Source organism: Salvia splendens, chromosome 10, assembly GCF_004379255.2.
Source record: "Salvia splendens isolate huo1 chromosome 10, SspV2, whole genome shotgun sequence".
In the NCBI taxonomy this organism is placed as follows: domain Eukaryota; kingdom Viridiplantae; phylum Streptophyta; class Magnoliopsida; order Lamiales; family Lamiaceae; genus Salvia; species Salvia splendens.
Window position 1 is genome coordinate 20,871,643 of NC_056041.1, and position 16,950 is coordinate 20,888,592.

The 16,950-nt window shown below is 39.0% G+C and overlaps 1 protein-coding gene across 1 annotated transcript; it reads right to left on the minus strand.

Moving 5' to 3' along the window:
- Window positions 1-459: 459 nt before the first annotated feature.
- Window positions 460-3,673, minus strand: LOC121753037 (cytochrome b5 domain-containing protein RLF-like). The gene is made up of 6 exons (XM_042148185.1): window positions 3,472-3,673; window positions 3,240-3,292; window positions 2,724-3,102; window positions 2,172-2,306; window positions 1,003-1,053; window positions 460-895 (listed from the first exon to the last, which is right to left on the minus strand). Exons 2-6 carry the CDS (start codon window positions 3,270-3,272, stop codon window positions 819-821), a joined length of 675 nt encoding a protein of 224 aa, XP_042004119.1. The 5' UTR covers window positions 3,273-3,292; window positions 3,472-3,673; the 3' UTR covers window positions 460-818.
- Window positions 3,674-16,950: the final 13,277 nt, after the last annotated feature.

The following is a 16,950-nucleotide window of genomic DNA, read 5'->3' on the forward strand; positions in this document are numbered from 1 at the left end:
TTTTGCATTTCAATATGATTAGATTGATAGCATTTCAATATGACAATACTGCTATTGCACGGGGGTGGATTCGCTGCTCAACTCTCAAGGCTAAGGGAAAGGGAGTTTCCCGACTTCACTTCACTTCCACTTCACAGCAGAACCCACCTAAGCTGGGCGGCCCTGTTCTCGTTCAAGTCCCGATTTTCCCTGCATATACAAGTTACTCACACACATGGCATAGCATACCTCAATAGAGTTCTAGCAATAGCAATTCACACTGCACATTACTGCAAACTCTAATTTTATGTATGAAGTACTAGATCCATCATAGTTATATACACTACTACTTCTTGAATCACAAGTTCAGAGAGAGACGTTATCCCGCTTGATACAAGACAAGAGGCCCTACTGTACCACTCATTCAGTAGCAACTCGAGTTCCCAACACGATCCAAGTAGGCTTTCCAAAAATCACATATAGATTAAATACCACCACTTAAAACTTAGGTGAAGAACCACATGGGAAAAGAATATAATCACTGTCAAGACATTGTCAAATACACAAAAATCACCTATGAATAGGTAATGGACTAACAACCAAATTGAACTCAGTCACCATCAAGAATTTATTCTACAGCTTGGTAGGATGGGCAGATACATTTTCCTCCTTTATTTCATTTTTTTCTTTCTGTTTATATATTATCTATTGCTCCGTTGGAACTTAACGAAATACATAGGCCTTCAGAGAAGTGAAACTTCCAGGTGGGAAGCATGAGATGTCAAGATCGGAATGGTTACAGAGAATTGAAGCTTCTTTTTGTGAAAACGTGAGCATCTTCATTTTCCTTCATCCAAAATACCAACTAGGCATTTCTCGATCAAGAACTCTGCATTAACCCAAGCATGGTATTTGTCTGAATAAACGTGTCAGGATAACAAACATCACCAGCTCCATGTCATATAAATTATGTTCTAGAATTGCTAAAGTAATAAAGTTAGCATATTTGACAAAAGAGGATACTGAATAAAGATGTGCAATCTTTTCCAACAGCCTTCATAAGGTAATCCACACCTGGAAGTAGAAGATGCATGGGAAAGTTAGTGCAACATGAAATAGATAGAATCACGTCAAATGCTAACATTCTCAACATAGTAGAGTGCAAAATGAACTAGATAGAATCACGTCAATTGCTAACATTCTGAACATAGTAGAGAGCTAGGCAAAATCAAATGATTTCAAGAGTAAAGACTGTAGTCAGCAGATATAAAGCATAGACATTAAGTCCCATAAATCATCATCCAAAGCAGAGCTATATGAAATCAAACCACTCAAACTCACATTAGAGGTTTTAGGCCAGTTACCTAATAATGCATAACACTAGCAGAATCTCACAGGGTAATTAAGTGAGGAAGATATGTGATGTCCAAGTCAGGCATAAAGGATATGATAACCTCAGGTAGAAACAGAGATCTCCAAATGGGGAAACATTAACCACGAGCCCCCATACTAACAATTGATCAAGGATAGATTAATACATAAGAGTTGTAAGATGGTATTCAGAATGATTCTAAGGACATAATCATGTCTGAGAAACTTCTATGTAAAGTGAATGCATAAAAAGTATGATAGGTGGGAGATTCGGAAGCAATCCATGTGTTTATAAACACTAGCACATGTAATGACTGAGCAAGATGCAGATACATGTTTCTTGATTACCTTTTATTTTCTTTACTATCTCTCACCACAAATAATGCCTATGCGTGCAGTTTAAACTGTTACAGGACTTCTTTGCTACATTTAACCTATTAAATGGACGATGAGAACAAGATGGCCAAAGTCCAATATAGAACAATATGACCCTCCAGCCAATAATAACACTCACAATGACAATTAGCATGCCTTATTTAGAGGCAAGAGGCAAAACAAATTATGATGCCAATGGGAACCAAATCAGATGATAAACGTGTAAAGAATAGATATGGATTACAAAATCAATTAAGTTAAAATTCTAATGCAAGAGCATAAAAGAATACAAATTATTTTTTTCCCCATGGACTGAAATAGACAACAAACTTCTAGAAGTATTAGAGAAATCCAAAGAAGCAATAATAGCAACCACGAATAACAAGGTAATGCAAAGAAGATAAACTCCAAAGCTGACGCAACTAAGTTAGGAATTTAATGCCTACCTCCAGGATGGAACTTCATATATGGTGCAATATTGTAGACACGACCTTTGAGAACAGTCCACATGGAGCCTTCAGATTGATGTTGTTTAACTTCATTTAGTGATATGAGTCTCTTATTTGACTGTCCCTTCAATCCTGAGACAAAAAAAAAATCAACACAGAAGAACCCATTCCAAGTTAGATGAAGAATAATCAATACTATTGCATAGCATTACAGTGCTTCGGAGTTAAACATGTCATGTTGAGTGCATATTCATAAACAAACTGTACCAATGCAAACAAACATATTCCCCAATGACACTTTATTGCAATATAATTAACATATGAAAGCAAGACTTTGACAATGCTCAGCCCACAAGTGGCCTAGCACAAAGCACGTCATTTGTGTTAAATCATTAATTCAGTCGCTAGTGATTATTGACCTACACAGATGAGACTTCACCAGAGTAAAAAAAGTCAACAGTAAAAAATAATCACCATTTTTGCTTTTGGTGCAAAGGAAATTATTTAAAACACAGAAACTCGATTAAATTTCCACACAATGGTAACAACCTGCTAGGTCAGGGTGTGTTCTGGTAAGCTTAAGCCAGTCCATCTGACTATATCCCTTCTCAAAAGGAACCTTATTACGGGTTGCAGGCTTCCTGGAAGGAGCCTTCAATTCCACTGAAGCCTTAGCTGAACTTCCAGCACCATCTTGTATAGGTTGTTTGGGCCATTGCTGCCCTGCCCCACGAGACGACGCATCAATCACATTAAAGGAGAGAGAGCCTACAGTTTCCTGCTTCTGTGAGGAAGCATTCACTTTCCATATGCTACCACTATTCTCCGTACTACTCCTATCCGCCGTATTCTCACCATCATCTATACGAATCTGACTAACAGCATCAGAAGCTTTCTCAGTTGCAAAACCATCTAGAGGTGGCCCAGCCTAACAACATCCAGTATTAAAATTCTCAGAACCAGGAATCATAGGTATGAGCAAAACACACAAACAACACATGAAATTCGCAGATTTCGGAACTAAACCGTCAAAATTTCTGAACAAACGAATTAAGCAGTGCTTACAGGACAAAAGGTGAAATCATCATCATCAGCCATTGTCCCGATGTAAGATGCCTCTGCACAAAGATTCAATCACAGTGAATTGGGTAACAATTGAACCTAAGCAATAAAGAGTCTCCAGCAGCAAATTGCGAACACCTCACATGATGAAGAAACTCCGCCCCCCCCCCCCCCCCAATAATACTTATCTACAACCCTAGTATTCAACTATCACTCCTTCTGTAAGAATGTATACCTTTAATTGCTGCGTTAATTTTTTTTTTTCGTGAATACGGAGAATAATTTATCCAGCACGAAAGAAAGCAAAAAGAAAAAATAAAAATTCACATTCAGAAAAGCGCAAAGAATCAAGGGTGTGGAGGTTCTTGTTGAAGACGATCTTTGCAGTGGGTGGAATATTTAGTCTTAGATGGGGAAAATTCTCTTTTGATGGTCGTTATTTGATAATATGTTTATTTATTTTATATTTTGCTGTTTACAATTTTGATTTTTGAATGTCCCATGGCCAATTTTTTTAAGAGCATCAACGGTAGCACCGTGGCTAGTAGGAAGGCTAGCTAAAAACGTCTTCTGCCACATCACTAAAATTTCCTACAACGTACTACATTATCAAAAACTTCCCATAGTTCAGTAATAGGCTAGTCAATATCCTATCCCTCATGAAAATAACACCAAAAACAACAACAATGAAATGAAGTGAAAAAAAAAACATAGAAAAAAATAAAATGGGAATAGGATATTTTAGAAAAAATAAAAATAAATAAAAAATCAGCTAGCCGCTCTCATGCGTTGGTTTTTTGTCCATCGGGCTAGTCCGACGCAATAGCGGACTAGCCGAGTGCCCTAGCCGCACACCCGTGGCTAAGCCGTCGACCGGTCCGCTATTGCGGATGCTCTTATGCATATTTATACATGTGTTGTGCATTTTTTTTATAAGTATTTGCTTTATCATATTCAAAATGGAAGCATTTCTTATCTGATAGTACTATAAGAATTTATGTAGTACATTGTACTTCCTCGGTCCTAAAAAATACTTCACAATCAATTAAATTAGCAAGAATTTTAATGTAAAATAATAAAATAAGAGAAAATTTTAAAAATATGTTAGTGGAAAATGTATTCCACCCTATTAAAGCATCCACAATGGATATTGTCCGCCCCCATAGCCCGCCCTAAACCAATCTATAGTCCTACACGTCATTATTTTATAGAGGAACCCATTCACCTGCAATGGGGCGCCGGCCTATAGCCCGCCCAATATTTTCTAACAAGTATTTTGTAATTTTTTTAATTTTTTTGTTTTCGAATAAAATAAAATAGCGAAATATGCATAAATCAATATGAAAATCTTCGTTTTATTAAAAGTTGAAAAAGGTACAAATGTGAAATACTAAAAAACTTACGTGACCAAATTTGTTCGATGGGAAGTGAATTGGGAAAAGAGACCGGAAGGCGTGAGAAATGAAAATAAAATATATTGTATTTATATAGTGGAAAATAAAACAAAAATAAATTAAATTAGAAAATCGTAGTCCGAGCTATAGTCCGGGTGCCCGTAACAGCAGACTATACATAGGGCTAATGTATGGGGCGAGGCTTAGGGCGGTCATCCGCAGTAGCAGACTATAGCCCGGACAATGCATAGTCCGATGTATAATCCGCCCTCATTGTGGATGAATTTTTTTTTCTTAAATAGAAATTTTTTATTTTTAAAGGATAAACAAAAAGGAAAGTGTTTTTATTTTTAAGGGACGGATGAAGTATTATATTTTAAATAAAAAGAGAATAAATTAAAAAAGAGGTGTTAATTATTTTTTAATATTTTGATATTCTATATATGTTGTTGGGACAAATTTGTTGATGGATAAGTTGGAGGCTTGATCCTTTCGGCCATGTGTAGCTTGCATTTAGTGAGGATTCTTAGAATTCTCTCTGTTCCCAACTCTCAAGAATAACAAATAATATTGTGAGTCCTTTAATAGGGTGGAGCAGATAGACTTGAATCAAGATTCGAAAAACCTAATTTTGACCCATAAATCGTGAGTCACCTCAGTCGACTTAGTGGCATGTCATCAATACACCACTCAATTGAGTGATGTGCACTGGGGATGCGACTCCCATTCGCCCGAGTGGCTTATCATTGACATCACACTCGAGCGAGTGAGATTTACTGCAAACACCAAATTTCACTTGGTCGACTGACTTATTGTCAATATTCCACTCGGTCGAATGACATAGTCTTAACATGATTTGGCCTTCTTTATTCCTCTAAACTTTCCCCTTCTCTATATTTTCTCAAGCTACAATGAGATTATTCTACCCACAAGTGAATCTGGGAAAACACTTAAAAATTGCATAAGATCTTAGGAAAAGTTACTACAATTTGATTCACATAACCACGATGATAGTTTTCATTAGGTACCACAAAAATTAGAACATTTTTAAAAAAAGCCTTGTTAAGTTAGGAATTTTTTAATTATGACATTCCCTTCTCGTTTTAAGTGAAACATATTTTTAATTATATTGAATGAAAATAAAATATACTCCAAAAAATACTAGTAATAAAATAGAGATTACATTATATTAATAATTTATATTTGTTCATAAAAAATCTAGTCCATTCTTCCACAAAACTATAATATCCAATTCTACTCTTTAAATTCTTTTGTTTTCATTTTATAAACATGGACCATTACTAAAGAGTAATTGCCAAAATTGGTCCTGAACATATGTTTATTTTACGATAAATGGACCATATTTTACTAAAGAGTAAATGCCAAAATTAGTCCTGAACATATGTCCATTTTACGATCAGTGACTGTTAAATATTAACAGAATTGTTAGCGGAGGACCAAAATTGATCCGAGTTGAAATATTCGGGATACAAAAATTCAAAAGATAAAGTCTATGACCAAAATCGTATGACCAATTTTGGCCTCTTTACTCTTTACTAAGACCATCAGCAGTGGGGCGCCCTAAGGCGCGCCACGTCAGCATTTTTATCCTCCTCTTTCTCCACCTGCAGTGGGGCGCCCTAAGGCGCGCCCTATGGCGCGCCACATCATCAATTTTGTAATATTTACAAAATACATACGAATTAAAAAAAAAAACTAAAATACATTTAAAATACGAATTTTAAAAACTTCATTCATTTAATAAAAATTAATACATTACAATGCGAAATAATAAAAAACGCAACTGTTGGTGTCTTCACCGGGATTCAATCGAACGACCGAAATCAGACGAACTAGAACTATTGGTGTCTTCGCCGGGATTCATTTTCGTTGGATGTTGAGAGATAGTCGATATGTTCGTATGCACAACTGAATGAGAAACGAGATTTATATAAAAAAACGAAACCGCGTGCCATCGTCCGCGGTCTTCACAATGGGGCGGACGATGGCCATCGTCCGCGACGTCCACAATGGAGCGGACGATGGCGCGGACGATGACCATCGTCCGCGATTTAAGTCGCGCCCGAAGCATAGGCCGCGACTATCGTCCGCGGCCTATGCCACGCATCCACAATGGGGGCGGACGATGAATGAATCGGGCGTGCCATTGTGGATGGCCTAAATCATTGCACTCAAGTTCTTAAAAATTTACATATTAGTAAAATTTTATGTATTCTTTTCTGTGACCAATTCAGCAACGAAAATCAACATCATTTTCTTATGATCCTGACCAAGTCTCAACAAAATTTCCGGTCTTTCTCATTGCATTTTGACTTGGACAAAATTTCCGGTCTTTCTCATTGCATTTTGACTTGGACTGGAATTCGTATGAACTATGAACAATTAATTTGTATGTATTTCGTGTGAACAACTCTTACAAATCTTCTTCCCGTTAATGAATTAAGACCCACCGGAATAGAGTGTGTGGATTTCGCATGAACAATAAATTTCAATATATACTTATTTCATATTTTTCCAATTCATCATTCATAAATTTTACTCAAAAAAATTGTCTAGCCAGGAACCACCTGAAATTGCCCAAAACTCGTCCAAAACGCAACAAATAAGATTAAACCAAAATTAACAATCAAAGATCAAACAAATTTTCAATTCATAAAATTCAATCGCTCAACAATCAAGCAATAGTATAAAGAATGAAGTCAGACGTTTCAATCCGCGCAACACCTTTAGACCCCATCGCGGCCGCCGGATCTATGGCAGCGGTAGCGGCGGCACCTCCCCGGCCGGAATCTTCGTGGCCGGCGGGAGGGTGGTAGTACATCCTGGCTGTTTGAGGGCAGTGAGAGTGGAATCTGCAAGCCATCCTCACGCCGGCGTCCAACAGCTCCATGTACTTCGCCATTTCTCTCTCTCTAGAATAGAATTTTGCCCTAATTTTTTCCCCTCTCCGAGAATTTCAGCGAGAAAGGTTGGAAGAAGGAAAAAAGGGGAAGGATTGAGGAAACGGGATTGTGATTTGGGAGAATCAAAACACGTCCCAGCCCATCAAAATGTAGAAATCTTGTGTTTGACTGAGAGAATTTTGGGGGATTAGGGGGTTTATATAGTGGTTTTGCCGAGGTCTTTCTACGCCGCTTCGTTTCACACAGACCGAGAATTAGGGATCCAGAATTTGCTATTGTACCCCTGCACTTTGTCCTATTTTTATTTTCCTCTTTCGTTATTAATTGGAATAATTTTAGTTTATACGCCACCGTTTTATTCTTATTTTGTGTCAACCATTCGATCCATACCCGTTGCTTAAATTATTAAAAACTCACCTACTTGCCTTTTCATTTGCTCAACGGTTAACACCTACTAATATCAATATTATACTCTTATTAAATTTCACTTTCCATATCACTATTCATAACTCTTCCTATCTCTTATTTATAATTTTTTCTTAGTTCACATAGTTTGTTGATTGTAAATAATTATCTATATACTCTATAAAAATTTAAAACATGCACAATTCAAAAGATAAGTGGACAATTTTATCCCATCTAATGGGGCGTTTACTTTAATATATTTCAGCATTTTAGTGAATTTAAAATTAAATAAGTAGAATAAATTTCAAAGTAAACATCAATAATTGTTAAATATTAAGAGTTGGATGTACCTAAACTATAATAAGGCATTGAGTTGGAATATTTATTGTTTTGGAACGTAATTTACGAAATTCTTTTCATGAGGTCCAATATGGAATACCGCAAAACACAAGGGCTCTCCTGAAATATCAAAGAATTTTAGAAGAATTTATTCAAATAAATTGTCCAGAACCGCGTCAAGTTTCCGCAGATTCGATGCGTGGAAAATTTCAATAAAATAAATTTACCATTATGCCCTTATGTTCGCATTGCTTAGTTGACTTTCTGGAACGATATAAGAGCATCCATCCCTACAGCGGCCTTCCCCAATAGCCCTGACCCCTTTTTTTTCACAGCCCATTTTTTTTGTCTATAGCTCCAATTTTTTCCTCCACTGCCCCACTATAGGCGGACACTTCCAATAGCCTCAAAATTTTAACAACCAATTTTAATTTTAATTTAATTATAATAAGTAATTAAATTTATCGGACTATACGTAATTATAAAAAACGGGCATAAGTGAAGAAATTAAAATTAAACACTACATTTCCTTCCATAAATCGTCCATTCCAGACTACAAATTATAGTGAGAGAAAATATGTGTGTGAAGATGTGGAATGTTTGGTGTGAAAATAATGAAAAGTGGAGGAGTGGTATTTATAGATATAATTTTTGAATTTTTTTTTTAAAAAATAAAAAACTCAAACGGGGCGGACATCCATAGCCCGTCGCCCCACTATAGATCGCCCCCCCATCGCCCCGGATCGCCCCGCCGCCACCACCATCGCCCCACCCTCGCCCCGTAGGAGGCGAAGCCTCTATCGCCCCACCCTCGCCCCATTTTTCTTGTCCGCCCCGAGGCGGACGTCCGATCCACTATAGACCGCCCCACCCTCGCCCCAGATTTTCGTCCGCCCCCTTTCCTCCTATAGTGGATGCTCTAATGCCTATTCATTGTATGTAGTTACCTAATTTAGTCATTATTAACTAGCTTTGTCGCTTTTTGATTTAATTTTCTTCTGATTATTAATTTTAGTGACGTCACAATTATAATATACACTGAACTCCGTGTCTAATAAATATAGTTGGAGCATTTTTTTAGACACGTGATTTAAGAAATTGATTTGTTGAAAGTTAAAGTGAAAAAAGTAAAGTAAAAAATTGAATAAAGATAAAGTAAAGTAAAGAGGAAAAATTTTTTTTACTAAAAAGAAATAATTTAATTATCTTGAGACAAATAAAAAAGAAATATCGCTCAACTAACTTGAAATGGAAGGAGTACCTACTAGTATTTGAGAATTTTTTTTCAAAGGCGACATTATTGCTATATCATCAATTGGGCATAGTAATAGTAGTATTGTTTAATTAACTCATCGATTGACAACATGTTCATCGTCAATAAGCAATATGTATGGACGGTATGTTAATGTTTCTTCTCAAACAAAACTACATAAGAAAAGAAAAAAGAGGGAATAAATAAAATCAATAATAAGTTATCGGTGAGCTACTGGGTCTAAAAATTTATGATTTTGAATCATCTAAACCAATGAAAATTGAAAAGTAAGAGTTCGACCCACTTTTCAGTATAAACAAAGAATTCTAGAATACATTTGAAGGAAATTTCATAGCCTTATATCTTCGCATAACTTGTAAAAAAAATTATTCGCATAACTCACTTATACTATGCGTCGAGATATTAGTTATTAACTTATTAGACTCCACTGGTGTTGTAATCGATTCGAAAAATAAGCAACTTGACTTAATTGGTGTAAAAAATGGAGAATAAATGGAACTTTGAATGGGGATTGTAAAAAAAAGATTACGGTGCAAATAAATAATAGTGTAGGGGAGTACTTATTTATAAGGAGGGTTTAACCGTAACAGAATCCTTAACCTGCGACGTATATAAATCAAGTAAAGGAAATAAATATATATGGAATAAAAGGAATTCAATATATAACCACCAATATTTTATTTGACTTATATAATCTATAGTTTATCACCCGTATCTGTTAAGATTTAGTATTATAATATTCTTTAGTTTATCCTTTAACAAATCTTAAAGAAAATTACACGTTGAAATAAAACTTACCATGAGAAATAATACTATTTTTTAAGGAGTTTCCCATGGCTAGTTATATTCTTAATTCATTAGCTCTTAATTTGTTTGTATTATTTTATTTTCATTGTACTAATAGATTTTTTATAAGTAGATTGATTCATTTATCTAATAATTAATTTACTTTTTGATTCTCATAAATTCATTAGGTAATAATTAATTCATGGATTTTTTTTCTCACATTAGTAATATTGTACTATTACAATTTAAGTGTAACACCCCGAGTTTTCGTACACGGATTTTTGGAGTATAAAAAAAAAATTTGAATGAAGAGACGATTAGAAATTAAAGTGCAAGGAAATTTAAGTTTTGAATTACAATTTGTTGGAAAAATAGAAACATACTTTGAGGAGTATTTTACAAGAATGATGAAAATACAAGTATTACATGCCTCGATTCCCACACTATGAGAACAAAATAACAACTCACCCTACTCTAAACTTTGAGAGGAGCTAACACCAAATTAATGGCTAAATTAGGACTTGGTCAAGAGCTATCCCAAACCTAATGCTTAACCCATTTGCTAAACTTAGCAATGAAACAAAGTAAGTAATGTAGTAAGATTCCCCTCTTCTCTTCCTCCATATCTTCTCGGTTTCCACCTACAATGTAACACCAAAAAGGGTATTAAAATTTTGGCACATAAGAAGGGAAAAGAAGACACAAGCTAAATTGAGGAAAGAGAAGTGATAGGCAAGGTAGAGCAGCCAAGAGGCTGCAGTCTAGCTGTGAGAGCAGCCACAAATTGTCCCATTTCAACTTGCATCATTTTGGAATCAAGACCCAGCTGCCACAAGGTAAGAAGGCTCAACGACAAGCCAAAATTTGAAGAACAAAGTCCCCTTTATCGAGGCTAAAGGAGCAGCCAAGGGAGGGAACCTCTTTCCCCAAGAATTTCACCAATATGGAGTGAACAACAATGTCACAAAGCTCAAAAGCAAGCTAAGATTGTAACCCGAAATAGCGTATCACTTTCCAAGGATTTCAGGCAAAATGCCCAGACTTGAGATGTATATAAACAGCCCTCATCTCCCTTCTCCTACACACATTTCGGCACCACAAATTCACTCAAATCCAAGGAGTGCAGCAAGGAGTGGAGGAAGAGCAAGGAGAGGAATTGGCAGCAAGAACACAGCAAGGATTCACCCATCAAGGTAACCTCCCAACACAAACCACGCATCATACATAGAAACGTAGTAACTCAGATGCTCAGAGAATCAGATATGAACCGTAGCAAGATATAGCACTAAGCGAATGCAACGAATACTCATTTCAGCGAGCTAATCACACAATGCAGAATCAACTTAGGCAGTAAGATAACAATGTTTTCCCCATCTTTAATCCACCACCAAGTAACAACTCAAAACAAGAAAAATCGAGTGAGGGGAAGGGGGAAGGATGATGATGGGATACGAACTAAACAACTAAACCCTAATTGCGAGCCCAATAGCAGTGAGGGCCCATCAGCCCAAAACCCAAGAAAGAGTATCAGTTCGGCACAACCAAAGAGTTCGGTCACAGCCTATAGCTCGGTAGTATCAGTTCGGCACAACCAAAGAGTTCGGTCACAGCCTATAGCTCGGTAAAAGCCGACCAATCGAGCTCAACTCTCAGATCGGCAAAAGCTGATCGGCAAAGTTCAGCAGTTCGGTCTCAGTATTCGACCGAACAAGGAGATAGTGGACCCATGCAGGATCTCCACGACCTCCATTACACCCACGATCTATTTAGTGGTATTAAGCAGTTATCAACCCCACTACCAGGGCTGCAAACCACGATCTTAGTTCGAATGTATAAATAGAACTTAGATCAGATAGACGAGGGTTAAGCTCTCTAGATCCTGAATCTTATAGCAAATCAGTATTGTAATCTGTAAGCGAGACCAAGCAATACAAATTTGCCCTCTCTTCTTCCCGTGGACGTAGATTTACCCCAGTAAATCGAACCACGTAATTTTCCGTGTTGTGATCGTTTATTACTTGCATTTATTCCCATCAAAAATTCGCCACATCATCACTGGCGCCGTCTGTGGGAATCGACAGAAAACCAAAACTGTGATAAAAGCGAGTTTTTGATCCTCTTCCACCAAAAAATGCATACCAGATCACATAATACCCATACTTCCGTCCGTGATGAACGTGAGGAAGCTAGTCCAGCCCGTAGGTCTGGAAAACAGCCTCGGGAGAAATCTGCCTCCAGTTCTCACGGTGAAAGAACAAACCACTCAAAAAGTCATCGCACCGAGCCTCCCCAGCAGCTCGCTTTGAATGAGGCTGTCAAGTTGTTCTTGGCTGAGAAGCAGGATGAGTTCTTAACATTCCTGCAAAAGAGCCAGAAGCCGGAGAAGAAAACGGCGGATTCTCCCTCCCCCTCCAGACATGAAAGTCACTACCGCAGTAGTGCCGTATCTTCCAGGAGAAAGAATCCTCACCACCGATATGTTCATTCTCCTCCTTGTTACCGAAATCACAGGAGAACTCCATCTCCACCATACCGTAGAGATGTCGGATTCGCTATGTATGGAGCGCTGAAGACTCCATTTTCGGATGATATCACCAGAACTCCGTTGCCCCAGAATTACCGAACCCCGTCAGTGACTTATGACGGGTTGGTGGATCCTCATGATTTCCTGGGACGCTATCAGTATAATATGGCGAACCAGGGTCTCAATGAGGTTCATATGTGTAAGCTGTTTCCCGAGCTGCTCATCGGGAACGCAAGAAGGTGGTTTGATAGCCTCCCTCAAGGCAGCATTAGATCTTACAGAGATCTAATGGATGCTTTTCATAGGAGGTTCTTCCAGAAAGCGGAAACCCGAATCACTTCGGCTCAGCTGCTTTCTATACGTCAAGGTCGCGATGAAAAGATTAGCGACTTCATGACAAGATTCCACAAGGAATGCCTACAAGTAGATGATCTCAATGATCTACTTGTCATTTCGGCATTCCAAAATGGAATTCTGCCAGGAGCTCTCTACAGAAAGCTCGTTGAATGCAGTCCGCAAACAGCTCAAGAGATGTGGGACATTGCGGACCAGTTTTCTCGTGCTGATGAGGCAGACCGTCGAAAACGGTCTTTAGACAGCTCTTCCAGAGGAGACAAGAGGAAGCCCGATCATAGCGATCAGGGACATCCTCGCCGAACTCCTTTTGAAAGAATTCAAAGGGCACCGGTACAAGACAGATTGGGACCACGTCTCAATCCTGAGAAACCACCCGCTCAGTTCGTACCATTGAACAAGTCGAGAGCGGAAATTTTCGAACTGCATTCTGATATGTTCGAAAAACCAAAGCAGATGACGAAATCGGCCACGCGCCGAAGTCAGGATAAATATTGCTCCTTCCATCAAGACCACGGTCACGATACCGAGGAGTGCCGAAATTTGGCAGCAGGTATTGATGTTCTTGTGAAAGCAGGGACGTTAAAAAAATACCAAAGCAAGCCGCCGAAAAAGAATAAGAAACAGAGAAGTGCGAACTGCGCTCCTCAGGATCCTAAAAGGCAACAGGATCCCGAAGACGATGACGAGCCGCAATATGATGGAGTGATCCAGACTATTGACGCTCTCCCAGCCGGGAAGACTAAATCGTCTCTAAAATCAGAGCGCAGAGGCTTCAACCGAGAGGAGCCAACACATAAAAGGCTGAAGAAGGAGGAAGTGATTACATTTTCAGATGCAGATCCCGTCCCGGCCATTTCTCCTCATCAAGACGCTATTGTCATTCAAGCTGGAGTGGCAAATAAACTGATCCACAGAGTGTTTGTGGATACAGGAGCGTCGGTTAGCATTCTTTTTAAAGAATGTTTTGATAAACTGGAAGTGGATCCAGCTCGGCTCAGTCCGGCCCCAATTCCTCTGAAAAGTTTCGCCCAGGAGGACACCCGCCCTGAAGGTATTATCAGCCTTCCGATTACGGTAGGGAGAGCGCCTACTAGCTCCAGTACGGTGATCGAGTTTTTTGTGGTAAAAGCTCGATCCCCGTATAACATTATACTGGGAAGAGACTGGCTCAACACAGTTCGGGCCATTTGCTCTACTTATCACCTCACAATCAAGATCCCCACCAAAGGAGGGATAGCAGTCATCCGAGGTGATCAAAAGAGAGCAAAAGAATGTCTGCAGATTGCGCTTAAAAGTGCCGAACAATCAGATCGGCACCATCAAGCATAGCAATCACAGCAGCCGGAGTCAGAGGCAGGCGAAATGAACGAAGTCACACCGGAGCCGAACTCACGACCAGTTCAGTTATACGAAGACGATCCATCCAGAACGGTCAAGATCGGTTTCGCGGGAACACCTCTACTCCGGGAAAAGACCATCCAGCTCCTCAAAGAGTACAAAGATGTCTTTGCGTGGTCTCCGTTGGACATGACTGGAGTGTCTCCCGAGGTAATTACACATCGGTTAAATATTGATCCTTCAGTCCGGCCTATAAAACAGAAGCAAAGACTCTTTGCGACAGAAAGAAATCAAGTCATCCATGACGAAGTCCGCCAATTACTGAAAGCGGATGTATTATTTGAAGTAAAATATCCTTCTTGGGTGGCCAATCCTGTGATGATCAAGAAAAAAGAAGGAGGATGGCGGATGTGCATAGATTTTACGGATCTAAATAAGCACTGTCCTAAAGATTGCTACCCCCCTTCCCAACATAGATAAAAAAGTAGAAGCTCTGATAGGCTTCGAAATTTTCTGTTTTCTTGATTTGTATAAAGGATACCACCAAGTTTTAATGGATGAGAATGATGCTTCAAAAACGGCTTTCATTACTGACTTCGGTATTTTTGCTTATAAAAAGATGCCATTTGGTTTAAAGAATGCCGGAGCCACATATCAAAGGATGGTAGATAAGCTATTTCGGCACCTGATCGGAAAAGAGGTTGAAGTATATGTTGACGACATAGTTGTTAAAAGCAGAAGCACTTCGGAGTACGAAAACAATCTCAAATCCACTCTCGACGTGCTCAAAAAAGCCAACCTCAAACTCAATCCCCAAAAATGTACCTTTTTGGTAGATTCGGGAAAATTTCTGGGTTGTTGGGTTTCAAAGGAAGGACTCAAGGCAAATCCCCTAAAGGTTCAAGTTGTTCAGAACATGGCAATGCCGAAGTCCATACATGATGTGCAAAGGCTAACTGGATGTCTAGCCGCACTGAATAGATTCCTTTCCCAAGCAGCCGAAAAGCAAATGCCGTTCTTCAATGTTTTGAAGAAGGCACCAAAGTTTGAGTGGGGAGCCGAACAGAAAAAGGCTTTTGACGAACTCAAAAGTTATTTAACCGAACTTCCTACTCTCTCTGCTCCAACAGATGCCGAAGTGATATTCTTATATTTAGCAGGCATCAGATCAAACCATTAGCGCGGTGCTTGTACGAGAAGAAGGCCTAAAACAGCGTCCTATCTACTTTACAAGCCGAGCATTAAGAGGTCCCGAAACAAGGTATCAACCTCTGGAAAAAATTGCTCTGGCATTAGTAAATGCAGCAAGGAGACTGCGGCCATATTTCTATGCTCACAAAGTGTGCGTCTTAACCGATCTTCCACTTCGGCAAGTTTTGACTAAGCCCGAAGCATCGGGCAGAATTGCCAAGTGGGCCATAGAGTTGGGAGAACATTCAATAGAATATCTACCTCGGAAAGCCATCAAGGGACAAGCCTTGGCAGATTTTCTTGTAGAGGCAAAGTTCGATCAGGCAATCCCTATTATTGCCGAACAGAAAAATCCTACCAATGACGAACTAACACAGCCCCAGAAACCCGAAGTAGAGCCGCCGGACTGTTGGATTGGATTCGTAGATGGAGCTTCGAATAAGACAGGAAGTGGAGCTGGTATTCTACTTATCGCTCCCGACGGACACGAAGTAACTTATTCACTTCGGTTCTTATTCCCAACCACTAATAACGAAGCCGAATACGAAGCCCTTCTTGCCGGACTTCAGTTAGCGCAACATCTACTTGTCAAATCTCTCAAAATTCATTGTGATTCACAAGTCATAGTGAATCACATGCTGGGTACAAGTGAAGCCCGTGGTGAAAGGATGAAAAAATACTTGGACAAAGCGCAAAGTATTAGCCGAAATTTCTCTTATTTTCGGATAATCCACATTCCCAGAGCAGGAAATAGCCGAGCAGATACTTTAAGTAAGTTGGCCTCATATCCGAGCTCAAAGGTGGATGAATTACCGCACAGAAGCATTGATGAAGCTGAAGTACACTCAGTAACCAGTTCACCAAACTGGATGACGCCAATATTAAAGTATCTAGATCAAGGACAACTGCCCGAGGATAAGAGAGAAGCAAGGAAAATCACATGCCGAGCACTTCGGTATGAACTTCATGAAGGAGTCCTATATAGAAAGTCCTACCTTCAACCGTTATTGCGATGTGTAGGACCAGAAGAGACGGATTACATCCTTAGAGAAGTTCATGAAGGATCTTGCGGTAGCCACATCGGAGCTAGAGCATTAGCTAAAAAAGTTCTGAGATGGGGATATTATTGGCCAACTTTGGTACAAGAAGCAGTACAGCTAGTTAAGAAATGTACGAAATGCCA

Excerpts from the sequence above, each read along its gene's own strand:
- LOC121753037 (XM_042148185.1), bottom strand. The coding sequence starts at position 3,272 with ATGGCTGATGATGATGATTTCACCTTTTGTCCT. Across the intron at positions 2,307-2,723 it reads AACACACCCTGACCTAGCAG|GATTGAAGGGACAGTCAAAT; the intron begins GTTGTTACCATT and ends TTTTTGTCTCAG. Across the intron at positions 1,054-2,171 it reads TATGAAGTTCCATCCTGGAG|GTGTGGATTACCTTATGAAG; the intron begins GTAGGCATTAAA and ends TTCTACTTCCAG.